Source organism: Gopherus flavomarginatus, chromosome 10 (assembly GCF_025201925.1).
Source record: "Gopherus flavomarginatus isolate rGopFla2 chromosome 10, rGopFla2.mat.asm, whole genome shotgun sequence".
In the NCBI taxonomy this organism is placed as follows: Eukaryota; Metazoa; Chordata; order Testudines; family Testudinidae; genus Gopherus; species Gopherus flavomarginatus.
Genome location: NC_066626.1, coordinates 38292578 through 38307220, shown reverse-complemented (window position 1 = coordinate 38307220; position 14643 = coordinate 38292578). Strand labels below are relative to the sequence as shown.

General features: G+C 37.5%; 1 protein-coding gene across 2 annotated transcripts in view; it reads right to left on the bottom strand.

The window, feature by feature from the left end:
- The window catches only part of PDE11A (phosphodiesterase 11A), a 218185-nt gene that overhangs the window by 65715 nt on the left and 137827 nt on the right, over positions 1-14643 (bottom strand). For both annotated transcript variants that reach the window (XM_050969014.1, XM_050969012.1), the window contains exon 10: positions 13512-13562. In XM_050969014.1, coding sequence (XP_050824971.1) covers positions 13512-13562 — 51 coding nt within the window. The remainder of the gene's footprint in view (positions 1-13511; positions 13563-14643) is intronic.

The following is a 14643-nucleotide window of genomic DNA, read 5'->3' as shown; positions in this document are numbered from 1 at the left end:
CCCCCACTTATGTAGACCAGGGCTCAGTCTTCTAACCCTCCCTATGAAGGAGGGAAGGAGGAAGGTGTGAGAGAGGAAGGGGGGCTAGGAGAAGATGGCTTTAAAAGTATATTTGCAGTAGATGTGTGCAGGTATTAAATTACTTTCTATCCAACTCTACACCAGCTGCATTCACTGCATTTGATCCATCTGCTGCAGCTTGATGCAATTGCAATTATTGACCCCATTGGCAGAGAAAAAGTTGAACTATGCAATCTGATGTACAGTCAGATGGCTGGCTGGCACAGCCCTGGAAACATGCACATTAATGAAGCAGGATAAAGATTTCCTTTTGGCCTATGCAGCTTTTTTTCCCTAAGTGTTTGTAACATATCAGGCTGGCAGAACAGTGACAGATGGGAGAAGCTATGCAAATATGAGTGGGCTAGTGTTCCGTTATGGATAAAATCTTATTTCAGATCTACTGTGACAGCAATAGCAGAATTGTGTTAAATTGACTTTAAATCAAAATCAAATTAATACCACCTTCAAACAAATAACACTCATTTACAGGAAAGCATCTAGAAAACCTCAAAGTTCTCCTACAAAATTTCACCTTTATCTTGTTCTTTTTAGTTTCCACTGAGTTGCAAGTACAGGTTTTAAAAATGTACCCAATATGCTGAGTCATTAAATCACATCTTAGGCACCTTCAGGGGAGCTTGCTTCCCTTGACACTGTCAACTTTTTTTTTCCCTAAAGAAGTCTTGCCTTACTATGGCTCTTGCAAAGCTAACAGGGCTAGCTTGAGTTCCTGCGGCTCCTGACAGGCTGATTGGTAATATTATACAGTGACACAAAGCTAACCTTCCCTCCAATCCCTGAAGCTGAGTATGATACTTCTGCAGCGTTGCTCAGCCCTGATAGAAGACAGCAAATGAGAAAGTTCAAATTCCAAACCCACATCCTCTCCTTCATGGGGCACACACTGTTCCATGCCAATGACTGAACCTAACCATGGAGTGTAAGAACTCCCAGTTAAGCTTTTTAAGGAGATAGGGGAAAGGAGGACAAGGTCTCCTCCTCAGCAATGGATTTCTGAGAGAAGGTGGACATTTTATAAGCTCTCTGAAGACACCTGCCCTTTCAATGCTTCAGATAAATATTTATTATTTACTTATATTTATTTAGCACATTTCTTCCTAAGGGATCCCAAAGCGTTTTACAAACTTTGTAAATGATCTGTACAAACAGGAATCACTTTCATCCATCTTTAAAATGCTTTGGGGTTGAAGGTGGTGGCTGTTCAACAAAACCTTTGGCAGTTCTAGAGTTCACTTTGAAGGTTTCCTATCTAAGTAATGACTGGGCCCAAACTCAAACTTCTGATCCTCTCCTCCATCATCTCTCACGTTCTCCTTCTCTCTCTTCCTCTCCTTTTCTTCTTTCCCTTCATTTATCATTTGAAGATGTAGGTTAAAATGTTAATAGGTAGTAATAAGCATTTTTAGATTTCCAACAAAATATACTCTTTATTTCCCATTTCTGGGATAGAGTGTTTCATCATATAGTACTCTAATCAAGCAGGGGTTTAAATTCATGATATTTTGCTATGGCCTAAAGCTTTCAAAAATGGTTTCTTGCCCTGTTAGTCGCAAAGATTTTGTATTTACTGTAAAAATCAGTGTACAGCTGTCTTGATGAGTCTGCAAACAGAGTAGAACAAAAGCTCAGACAGTGTTAGGAACTTCCCCCATTCATTTTAATGTGATGGCAACTCTAGGAGCCCAGCGGTTAACATTTACTACTGAAAAGGACTTCAATATTGATGCAAACTGGAAAAAGAGATTTTCAAACCCAAAAAACAATTTACCGTTGTGTATTCTCTTTGCTATTATTGAAGTACTTGTGTGTGATGAATAAGAGCTTTTTCCCACCCATGCAAACCAGCTTCTACATTTACTTCATCCTTCATAATCATAATTCTGTTTTATGATATCAGTCTGTTTCCATGGATATCATTGTCATGCTACAGATTCACATTATATTCCCCTACAGATTCAGGCAGGAGAAATGCTGTGACAGAAAATGCTCAAAGATTTCTGGAATATTAGTTAACCTGCAATGAGTGCTGAATGCCTTAAATAACAAGAAGAGGGTCAATCAAGCACATATATTATTACGAGAGTAATACTGTGTAAAACTTCTTTTTTGATTCAAAGAAACACCCAAAGCTGTCAGCAGGTTGTCAGAACAGAATGTCACAATTTCTGGGATACCACAGCTACCAGAAACTTCTCTAGAGCAATAGAACTGACCCACAGGGATTAAGTGAGTGGTGGCTTCTCAGGAGCTAAGCCTTTCCTGAGGACCCTATTCCAAAGGACCTGGGGTCCTGGAGATACAAGAAGAGAGTCAGGAACCAGGAGGATGCCCAAGCGGTAGCAAAGGAAGAATAGTTCCTTCTCTTGTCGGCAGGGTGGAAGTGGCTCTAGTGGGGCTGGAGAGATGCCAAGCAGGTAATGAATGGTTTGAGGAGGACAGGAGAAGCAAACGTAGTCAGTGACCTAAAAGCAGTGCAGCCGCCTGCTCAAAAATGTGTGGTTAAACTGTGACGCTTTTATAGTCTTTTCTGAAGGAAGCCAGCTGATTAGCCATTTGACTTAAACTGTAAGCTCTTCAAGGCAAGGCCCATCACTTTTATGGGTTTGTACTGCACCTATCACAATGCCTTCAGGTGCTTTCACAATACAAATAATAAATAATGATGATGATTTGGAACAAGGAACATGAAAGAGGCTGAATCCAGGAACAGTGGAATAAGGCGAGGTTTGTCGGTTAGTGGCAGAAGGGGAGGAGACAGATGAAACTACTGCTACTACTTCCTATCCTTACATTATGAAGGAATGTGCTTGATGCATGGCAATGGAGAAGGCCACCGAGCAGTAACTTGAGTTGAGGAAGTATGAATTGTCAGGCAGTTTCTACAGGAGACTGTCTCCTATCTAAGGGGCTGATTGTGGGAGACTGAATTAGACTATACACAGTAAAGTCCTTTAATTAACTAACTAATATTTCTATGCATTGGATGTTTACAGCCTTTCCTTTCTACCTTCTATAGTAAAGATGTGCAAGTGGTTATCTAGAACCCATTTAGGGGTCGAGCCTATGTGGGCTTAGACACAAAGCATCTGCTTCTTTTGCCTTCAAGTTTATAGTAAACCAGGGATTGTATTAAGTGCTACAAAGTGGGGTCAATTACACTATTAAAATGCAATATATAGATCTGTACAAGATCATAACTACACTAGGAAACATTGATGTGCCATGTCCCCAGTTGTTGTTCTTGTTCACAGTATTGGATATAGCTTGCTGCAAAGTGAAAGATGACAGAACCCTTCACAGAAATTGTCTTATAAAATATTCAGTTTACTGTTCTCGCCTGGGGTGCAATCTGTACAATCTCTATGCAGTTGCAGGAAGAAATAGAAGTGCTGGAATCAAATTCTTCACATATTTAAAATGTTTATCATTTAAAAGACTGAAAATGCAAAACTACCAACATATTTCTTCTGTCAGAAAATATGTTCACTATGCCTGGCCTTTTGCTAGGAAGAAAAGAAGTAGGTGCATGAACTCTGTAGATTAAAATAATTCTGCATCAATCTGACAGGTAATGAAACAATATAATAAATAACTTTTGCCAAACTGTAATCACATACTTTTACATACTAAATAATAGATTCTATCTGTATGATATATGCCCAATGGCCTCTGTGTGCCCATTTACACACCTGAGTAACTTTACTCCAGCAAGTAGTCCCAGTGAAGTTCAACTGAAATTACTCCTGGGAACAAATTTACTTGCATGCATGCAGGATATAGCAGCCTTCCCCCCTCAGTCCTGTATTAGTTTACAGAGATTTGTGAAATGAAATTTTTGATATGGGGCTTTGATTTTAACAGATCTGAACCAATGAGGGTATTTCTTTAGGTTCTTTCTCACCTCACTCCCCTGTGCAACAGCAGTAAACTGTCTATGTTGCTAACATATTCCAGTACATGCACACACTAAAACATTATTACAGTTTGAAATTATACTGGAATTACCTTCTTTAGAATTTTACATTTTTAGAGAAATGCTGCTCAACTACCAGCCTTAATATGGAGCAAGGATGGCACCCAGTGGCCAAACATGTTAATCTCACAGTGGATTTATTTCTTATGGATTTCCAGTTTCTGACTTCTCCTGAACTTTCTAATTGCAAAGAGGTTCTAGCTCAAACGAAAACCATTTGGCTCTAACTAAAAAATGTAAAGGGATGTTACGAAGCTAACTCTGGCAAAAAAAAATTATAAAAATAAACTTATAAGAATAATACCATTAATATTTTGAAAACAATTACAGTAGAAGGTTGTGAAAAAATAATCAAGCATTTTCCAATAGCATTTGCAACCAAAACATCGCAGCATTTTGCTAGAGCAAAGGAGCCAGAAAGTGAACTAGGCTTTTAACAATGAAAAACTGCCTACTCCATTTTCATTACCCACACTGAGAAAAGCAAAAGCAATTTCCTGCTATCACTAATATAAAGGATTTTGCTTTTTAATATGATTTTTAAAATGAAAATCTTCCTTTAGCATTCAAATAGTATGTAGACAATACTAGAGCTGGTCAAAAGTTCCAGTGAAATTAAATTTGATGAAAAACAGAAAATATTTTTCATGTTTTCTGACCAATGTCATATGAGATCTGTACAAAATATGTAATTTTATACAGTTTTGTACCAGATTATTTTGAAGAGTTCTGTCAGTACTTAGAGCAAATATCAATACAATGCTCCTAATAAGGCCAGATTGGGAAACCGGTGTTCCCAATAGTGAGCAATTCCATATGAGTCATCTCAGCGTCAATAGGCTACTTCTGTGAATAATTGCTCACCATTGTAAGTAGTTCACAGTCAGATCCATACTGAGAGGCTTTATAAGATGAGTGATCATTCCTAGAGTAAGGAGTCATTCTGGACTAGTTCTGACTTGACTTGAATGTACAGACACTCTGTCTTTACTACTACCTATATGTCTTCCAGTATAAACTTAAATTCACATGTAAGTGTTCATGACTGAAGCATACTACTTTATCATTTGACAAGTGTTGATGCTTGATCATAAAGCAGATATTCCTATCATTCAGATGATATTTTCTATGGATTACATCTTATCTTTCTTGCATTGTGGTTGGTTGAATATAATAATGCTGGACTGCATTTTTTCCACAGAGCTTTTCAGATGACGAGATTGCTGTAGAGCAGGGTGACCAATCAGATTGAAGGAAAGACAATAGCTATATTGGATAATGAATCATTTCACCTCCTGCTGTGAATGATGCAATGTCTCTAACGTTTGTTTGGAAAAACAAGCAAACTGGAAACAGCATCTAAGCCCTGAGGCAGTATTTCTGGACACCACAACGAATGCAACAAAAGGAAAAAATTTCCAATATAAACAACATAGCTGATAGCAGCAACACTAACACATGAAGTCTTTTAGCATGGAGTGAATTAGTCAACATCAATCCCTTTTCTTACATCTTCCCTTTTTAAGGTTTTTCAACCCGACTGTTGTCAAAATAGCATTACTGTAGTGAGAACAATTACCTAATAAAGTGAAAATAGCCAGTATTAAAGCAAAAATATCAGACATTCTTTAGACTGCTGATTTGGGCATATTTTTTCCTTAGGAATCTATTTTTAATATCTGTAAAAGTAACGTGGAGGTTAGACACTTTGATTTAGATTCATAGTAAAATACAATCAGTAAATAATGTTCAGTTTCTTTTTGTGAAGAATTCTTAAAAAAACATAACTGAATGTCTTGCTTGTTTGTATTATCTAGTTCCATTTTCTTATTTACAGTAATAGAAAATGAATTTCCTGTAGTTTATGGATAAAAACAAGGTAGAGCTTTAAAACCAGTACGATTTATATTCCAGTTTGACTATAATGTTGCTGACTTTCTCTGTTAGAGGTACTCATTTATTATTTAATATTGCTATTTATGGCATTCCCTCATTCTGCAATCAGAACAGCAATATTGCTTTTTGACACTTGTTTTTTAACACAGTATATAATCATATAGAGACATCACTTCCCTATGAAATTCTACAGAACACTCCTATTTAAAAAAATTCTACTAAATTCCATAATGTTGTGACATAATTTCCATAGAATTTTAATAAAGATCTATAGACAGCTATTGTTTAATTCCTATTAGATTCTATAGGACTGTTCTCTAAGAGATGTTCTACTAAAATCCCAAGATCTTTAAATAAAGGATTTGCTAATAATCACAGAAAACATCTAAATTTTCAGCCTAAACCCCAATGCATTTTGGACAGCTTTATGATGATTCACCATAATCTTTTGTATTGGTATAGTACCTACTAGTTCAAGAATCTGTGAGCTTTACAGAGGGGTTTGAATATTATCCTCCTTTTACAGATGGGGAAACAAAACATAAAGAGGTGAAGTGACTTGCCCTTCTCACTCATGTGATCCATCAGTGACAGAGCTGGGAACCTAGCTAGATCTGAACACTTAGATACTATGGTGGCAGACCCCATATAAATACACTAGACAGATAGACAGACATCATCCTGGAATCTAGACATTCCACCTGCCCTGCAAGAAAAGAGTATTTGTTTTTGCCACATGAACTCAATATTATTCAATTGAAATAACTAGAGGGGTTTTTAATGGAAATTTAAAAAGGAAACACTGTAATGAAATTTTTCCAATTTATTTTACATCTATAGATCTGGTAACTTTTTTAAAATTTCAACTTAATTTCAATTTAATTTTATTTGCACTGTCCATCACAGAGTATCTAAGAATGTGTATAAAATTATAACCTCAGATAATGGCTGTACTAAACTCAATTTATACCATTACAACTGGTGCCTTCACAGAATTCAATTTATGCAAATAAGCTGCCTAATCGGTGTGTCCAACTGTTTAGAATGTGAGGTCAAGTAGCAGTAGTAAAATTTGTTTCCCTTTTTTAGCTCAATTTTTCTCAATCTTTATTTTGTGAAATATCTGTAATTTTTAAGAGATAAAAATCCAAGCACAACTTTCTATTTTCCACAATTAAGCTAGTCCTTTATGAGCCAGAGTAAAGCCAAAGTAGCTGAGGTAGAAGCGATATATTATTATCACTACATTCTGAATCAAAGATTTTGTACAGTAGGTGATCCATTATTTTTGTCATGTGGCTCTCCTGTGTACTGTTCACCCTACAGAAGGGACTATCTCAAAAAGCTATAAATAATGCATCATAGCTATTAAATATTGATCTGGCTTATACCATTCAGAGCTGCACAATTAGGTTAGCTTTTTAAAAATAGCTTCTTGTCTATTACACATCCAGAGGAGTTTGCATATTCTCTCTGTAAAATACATTAGTTGAATTTTAAGGTGAGGTGTGTTTGTGGGTGTGTTTATTTGCTATCTGATCTAATACATAGCACTTGTTTAATCCTATCTCAGAATTCACTGACTTTCTTTCTAAAAATATCCAGTCCTGAGGCTCAATCCTGCATTCTTTACTCCTGAAAGCTGGATTTCTAAATCTGGATAGCACTGGGGAAAAAAGACAACCATGTTTCTGGCTTGGTGAACCTAGATCCCAAGGAGAAGTCGCCAGCCAGGCAGTATAATACAATTCTATAGGACATAACCAAACTCTGTTTAGCCTGTATTCAGTTAACTGAGGCTTTTCTGTTCAATAATATTACAGATGATTTTAGCCAAACACTAATAATGGGAGTATGGAAATTAGAGATGTCAGCCTAATTTTAAATCGAAGAGACAACAGAGTACTTTAACTTCCATTCTGACTTGGCACACAGCTTTTAAAGACACAAATAGTCCTAGTTTCCCAATAAATTAAAGAACATAAATTAATGTAGATATGGGGCATGATCCACCACCGTGACGCCAGTTTTATGCTGATGTAACTCATTTTGTTTGTAATGGAATTACACAAATGTAAATTGGGAGAAATATAGTGGTGAATCAGGCCCATGACCAGGACTGGTGCTAGGGGTTTGAGCGCCCTAGACGGCTGACAATTTCGGCACCCCGTGCGCTGGTCCTGCGGTTCCGGTGGAGCTGCCGCAGTGGTGCCTGCGGGAGGTCCACTGGAGCCGCGTGAGGAGCCGACCGTCCACCTGCAGGCATGACTGCGGCAGCTCCACCGGAGCCACGGACCCTCCGCAGGCACCACTGCAGCAGCTCCACTGGAGCTGCCTGCCGCCCCCTCCGGCAAAACAGCGCCCACCAATTATTCTGGCGCCCTAGGCGATTACCTAGGCTGCCTAAATGGTAGCGCCAGCCCTGCCCATGACCTTCATTAACACAAGTAAAATAATCCGGAAACAAAAACTGGAGAAATATTCATTTGTATTTTTAAGGAACTTGCTTCATCTATGTATTTCACTTTTGTCTTCAATTCCTGTGAACATTCATATGATTGAGTTTTAGATGTAAGAATACTTCTGGAAAGCACATTTTAACCTCATGCTCACAAATGTTTACAGAAGGCTAATTTTAAATTTGCTTCCTGGAAACAAAGCAGTTGCAGCAAAAAGCTGCCTATAAGAACTATGCTGTTCAGGTCAGAGAATAGAAATAATACAATATGATTTGTGTGACCAGTCCAAACTAAGCAACAGAGATCCAAATAGCAAACCATCAGAGTTTAAATGAACATTACAAAAAATGTTGAATAATTTTGAGCAGCAAATAAATTTGAGAGGATCTGTTCATGGACATTCTGTGAATAGGAAAAGATTAAATTTGTCTAGTGCCTTATTTATTAGAAACTATTTCTTCAGCTGTAGACCATAGTATAATGTTTATATGTCTGTTACTTGTGCTATTCTTTTGTACATCATTCACAGAAGCAACATCCATTTTCAAATGGAAGATAGGAGTACTGTACATATCCCAATTATGGGAACAATGGTGGGAAACCTAATACTATTAGTCTTGATTGTCTTTTAATTGGTAGCTGTAGGGTGTCAATTTCCCTAATTCCCTCCCCCATCTAAAATCAACTTGTTATTCTGTCACTACAGAAACTGAAAAAGGGTCCCAATCTGCACGGTATGCCAACCCCAAACTCTCAATGACTTTTTTAAATTGGCAAGAAATGCAGCTTTGGGCCCGAATGCTTCATTTGTTGTTAACTGAGATCAGAGCCCTACTGTAGTAAGTACTGTATATACATTAATAGTGCACAGATAGACAGCCTGCCACACTAAACTTACAATCAGAATAGACAACACAGACAAAGGTTGCGGGAAGGAAGTATTATTATGCAGTTTTACAAACTGGGGATCTGAGGGAAAAAGAATGAAATCCTAGGCCCACTGAAGGCATTGGCTAAGCTCCAATCACTTAAATGGGCCTGAATTACACCCAGAGAAATTGTGATTTTTGTCCAAGGGCCACATAGGAAATATGTGGCAAAACTGACTACCTAGATCTCCTGAGTCCACTCCAGTGCCTTAACCAAAAGACCAACCTTCCTCTCTCATCATATGAGAAAGTGAGTTACTTTAAATTACATTTTATCATTCTTCTGTGTCATTGACAGCAGAGTATGTGAGGGAATTTCCATGAAGTCAGTAGGGTTGTACCCACTTACACCAAGCCTACATTTCATAGAGTTCTGCCTCTCACACTAGCCTTTTGAGAAATGTATGCTAAGAAACTAAGTGCTTATAGACAAAAACAGTGGAGTAAACGTGTTTTCACATTATTTTAGTCGATTTTTTTTAATGATAAAAAGAGAAAAGGCTCGTGTCATGAATTTTCAAAGAGCAATGATCCATATCATTGGATTTCTTATTGAGATGGAACCTCCAATAATAACACTTTGGTATGACCCCAAATGCTGGGTTATTTAGAGAGTAACTTGTAATAATGTAAGCACTTTTAAAAGAAGGCAACCCAGTTTTGAGACCTATTATCAGTGATGAGGTATTTTTAAGAGGGACATTCCAATAATTCAAGAAGTGGAATTCCTTCAAAAATGTAGAAAACTAAGTATAATGTGCAGATATAACAATAAGACAATCATAGAAATCAGATATTGAAAAGTCCTATTAGATTACATGGCCTATCATCATGTTAATTTTACAATGTTCTGTATTGTACCTTTCCTCCTCTACTGCCCATTATGGATTTCAGCCTCCCAGCCAATGGTGCTTCCACTACTTTCCCTGACAGATTTTTACAAAGTCTAAGTAGACTTTCAGTTAAGGAAGTTTATTTCTTTTTTTTTCCTTCTTTTTTTTTTTGGGTGGAGGGGAGTGAATTCTTAATAGGGGAATAGCAGCAATAGCAAGCAAAGTGTCATTTCTTACTTCGGGAACTTAAAAATGGCATTTGCTTGTGATGTGATTTCTCTGATGAATTGCAACTCTTTAAAAAGGGCACCCACTGTAGCAGTGTGCATTATTCTCAGCTGCAACAATTAAAGTTGATTTTAACTGGAATTTCATCAATAACTCTTTAACAGCCTAGACTACAACCCCTTGGATTTATTGTGATACAACAAAAATAAGATAATAGACAATAGCCTCAGGAAAAATAAGCCTCAAGTATATCTATTCATTTTTATCACTTTGTAACAGCCACTACTTAAAAGTTTATGTAGCCAAAAATAAGAAGGAAAAAACATTTTGGGGATAGATAAAATAAAGAACAAAAAGATAAGGCCAGCATATAAACAAGATGGCAAAGATAGAAAAACAAGACTGAGACAGAGGAAATGTATTCATGTATTTTTATAAAAATATGTAATGTGCCCAGCCTTGTCTGAACATATATCCCCTATATAAATTCAAATACAAAATATATTTAAGAATTATTCACTCTCCTTGACATACAAATTAATATCCACCAGCAAATATTGAATCTGGCTCTGGTGGATTCACATTGTGGAGTGAGATCCATAGTCAAGGGATTCTTAAGGACCACACACCACCAACAGTTCCCTCCCATTTATAGACGGGGGCTTCAACATGAGCACCTCCATTTATGGCAAGTGTAGCAGCATCACATGGGGTCAGAGGTGGTCTCTCAGGTCACTGTTGTCATCACCAAGGGAAATCCCAATGGGACATAGCCTATTTGCAGCTCACGTGCCAGCCTGATCATTCTCTAGGTAGGTACGTAAGGCAGCCTGGCTGGATGTTCAGTCTATGACCACCACTGGCAATTTTATCATGCCACTAAAACTTTTGGCGATCATATGATTATGACTGCGTAGCAGCATTCCTTGGCAAATATACTTCAGAATTCACTGGTCTTCTATCCTAATAATATATTTGTGCCAAGGAAACCATTGAAACCAGTGCTGATGAAGGTGGTTGCTGGGTTTGGTTATAAATATTGCTGAACTTGTCCTGTCACTTAATATGGAACAGCTGATGATGATTGAAAATGTCAGCCTGTACCCAAACCACTGAGAGCTTTATGGGCTAAGAGCAACACCTAGAATTCCACCCAGAGACTTAATGTAAACCAGGACAGATCCCAGAGCACTGGTGTTTTGGGCTCCTGACACAAAATTCAATGTATTAAGCATGTGAAAATAATCTGCAGTAGATTCAATTTGAGTGGCTTGAAGGTGTATTCCTATGTAGAGCACATTACAGAACTACAGATTTGAGGTGATAAAGGTGTGGCAAGGTACACACGTGAAAGAAAAAGTTGCACTCTTTTCATCAGGCACAGATGCAAACAGCATTCTAGGCCACAACTGCTGCCTAAGCATATAATTGCAAAATGAACATACAAAACTGAATTAGAAGTGGTGGTTCCACATTGTCAATCAATGCAGGCACAGATATAATTTTTTCCAACTCTTCTGCTGCTTCCCCAAACAACCTAGATCATCTCACTGTTGTCCAGATTAAGCTGCAGCCAGCTAGCCATGCCCCAAATTAATAGACACTGAATCATTACATTGGTGTAGCCAGGTCAGGAGCAACGGAGACAGAGCTGAGCGTTACAGCCCACATCTAACCTTCCCATCAGCCTGATATACACTGTGTATAGGAGAGGAGACAATATGTATTCTCCCAGAAATGTCATTTATAACTTGAAAAGCACTCCAGAAGACAAATAATGGCAGTCAGTCAAAGGCAGCTATTTGCACACATGGAGTGTTGACAGAAACTAAAGAGTAGTCCATGTGATGTTGCACTTCATATATTTTATGGAAATATACTTACGAGTGTGAATATCATGTAACTGGAATATGCTTTATGCAAAAGGTTTCTTGTAAGGTATCATAACAAAGGTTATAACCTACTGAATGTGTTCCTCCTATTTGTATGTATGTATCATTCTTGTGTCTGAAGCTAGAAATATGAAGTATAACTCTGAGGTCCTATTGTAATTATTCAAAGTGTGTGCCATTAATGGCAGCTTAGAATCTTGATGGCTTCCATTGACTAGAGCAATTGATTGTGAATGGGTTTATTTACCTGCAAGTCTTCCTGTGTATGTGTGCATGGGCCAGCCCATGGGTAATGAAGAATGAGGTTTTACAGTGACATGTGAGCATGTCACCAGAGACTGGAATCCATATTTTATCTGGTACTTCTCCATTTAGAAGGAGGGGAGGGGACCCAGAGAGACAAAAGATTCCAGCCTTCTGCCAAAGCTATAAAAGGGGGTGGAACAGAATAAAGGAGGCTGCCATTCATGAGAAAATCCCTAGTTTCCACCTAAGATGTCTGCTGGAACTAACAAGGACAGTACCAGGGGAAAGGATCGGGCCTAGTCTAGGAAGAAGTCTAATCTGTGAAAGAAGCTTATTGGAACATTTCTGAGGGTGAGATTTTACCTATAAACAATTTCTTAATGTATTAGGCTTAGACTTGCGTGGTTTTGCTTTATTTTGCTTGGTGACTTACTTTGCTCTGTCTGTTATTACTTAGAACCACTTAAATCCTATTTTTTATAGTTAATAAAATCACTGGTAATCCCAGCACATCAGGTGTTAGTCCCAAGGGGGTCTCTGTGACCAAACCCATCACAGTCCCTTCTTAAAAAATTAACTCCTGATAATCTTGCAGGATTCAGCATGCACACACAATTATTAGCTGCCTCCTCACTCTCAATATGCAATTATTTAAATTTGTTGGCTGTACTAAAGAAAATGGAAATTGGCACAGAAAATACCTTATTTCTATTACCCATCGAGTAATACAAGAACCTCAAAAAGTTTAGAAGTACTGTCAGATACTGCAGATTCTGAAGTTGCGACTACTAATCTTAACCACGAGTCTTTTGGAGCTATGCTCACTCATCCATTAACAGTTTGTACAAACGGCCTCTGTGTCTATTCTGAATATAGAAGTAAAACTGACTTTTTGTTTTTCTTTTTATTTGACCTACATTAATTTTATCTTACAGTTGCTTTGTACGCTAAATGGAAATGTAAATCCTTACCTTAAATTTGTCAACTTCTGCCTTTGAACATGTTGCATGGTAGGACAGCACCTGATGCAGAACAAAAGAAAAAAAATCAATTTTTCACAGTGGATGAGTAGAAATTAGAGGGTTCCTTGATGCTGTCTAATAAATTGCTTTAAAAACAAGTTTTATTAATATTTATGCAGCATCAGTTAGCTATGAATTAAGGCATATATAACTAATTGCAGGTTCTCAGGTATACATCTCGCATTTACATTCCAGATAATTTTATTGGAAACCCATACACAGTAAGTAGTGTAATATTAAAGGCATAATTATAGTTCTCTTGAAGTCCTGCAATTAAAAGAGAAAAAGTCCATGGTTTATTTGTACTTTGATTTTGAAGTAATAATGATACTCATGAAACTGTTGAGCTTATGTCCTTTCTAAAGACATCTCACTGCTAGCTAATTATCACTTCTAGTTTATACCTGTCATTCCCTTAAATATGGTGCTCTAGAATGAGTACTTCCAGACATAGCAGCTGCTATGTAAGGGATGGGCCACAGCTTTGAGACATATATGAATATGCATGGACATACCTGGAGTAGAATGTATCCTTATCTAAGGGAAATATTCACCCAGCAATCCAGAAGCTGCAGAAGGCTCTCTGTGCACTGGAATCACCTAAGTTCCACTCTGCATAGGATCTGCAACTGTGGAACAGGCACACAGGACAACTCTGCAGCATCTACGCATTCCCATAGAGGACATTTCTTCCTAACCCACATAGCTGGTGGCTGGTTGGTTTATGTTATGAAGCACTCAGTTTAATATCCGTTATTTTAAAAAATGGTTGTATGCATTTAATATAAATTGTGGGTGTTTTTATTATCCATATAAATATCTACTCTCTTTTTTTGAACCCTCTTAATCTCTTGGCCTGTGACACTGAGTTCCATCCGTTAATTGGGAGTTGTGTAAAATGTATTTCTTTATAGCAGTTTTACATTTTTTGCCCTTTAGTATTTATTGAATGTCCTGTTGTTGCCTGTTGAGAAAATGTAAATAGCAGCACCCAAAGTACCTGCTCTATTCCGTTTATCCTGTTCTTAGCTTATATTGTAACCCTCAGCCCCAAACAGTATCATTTTTTGGGTCTTATCCT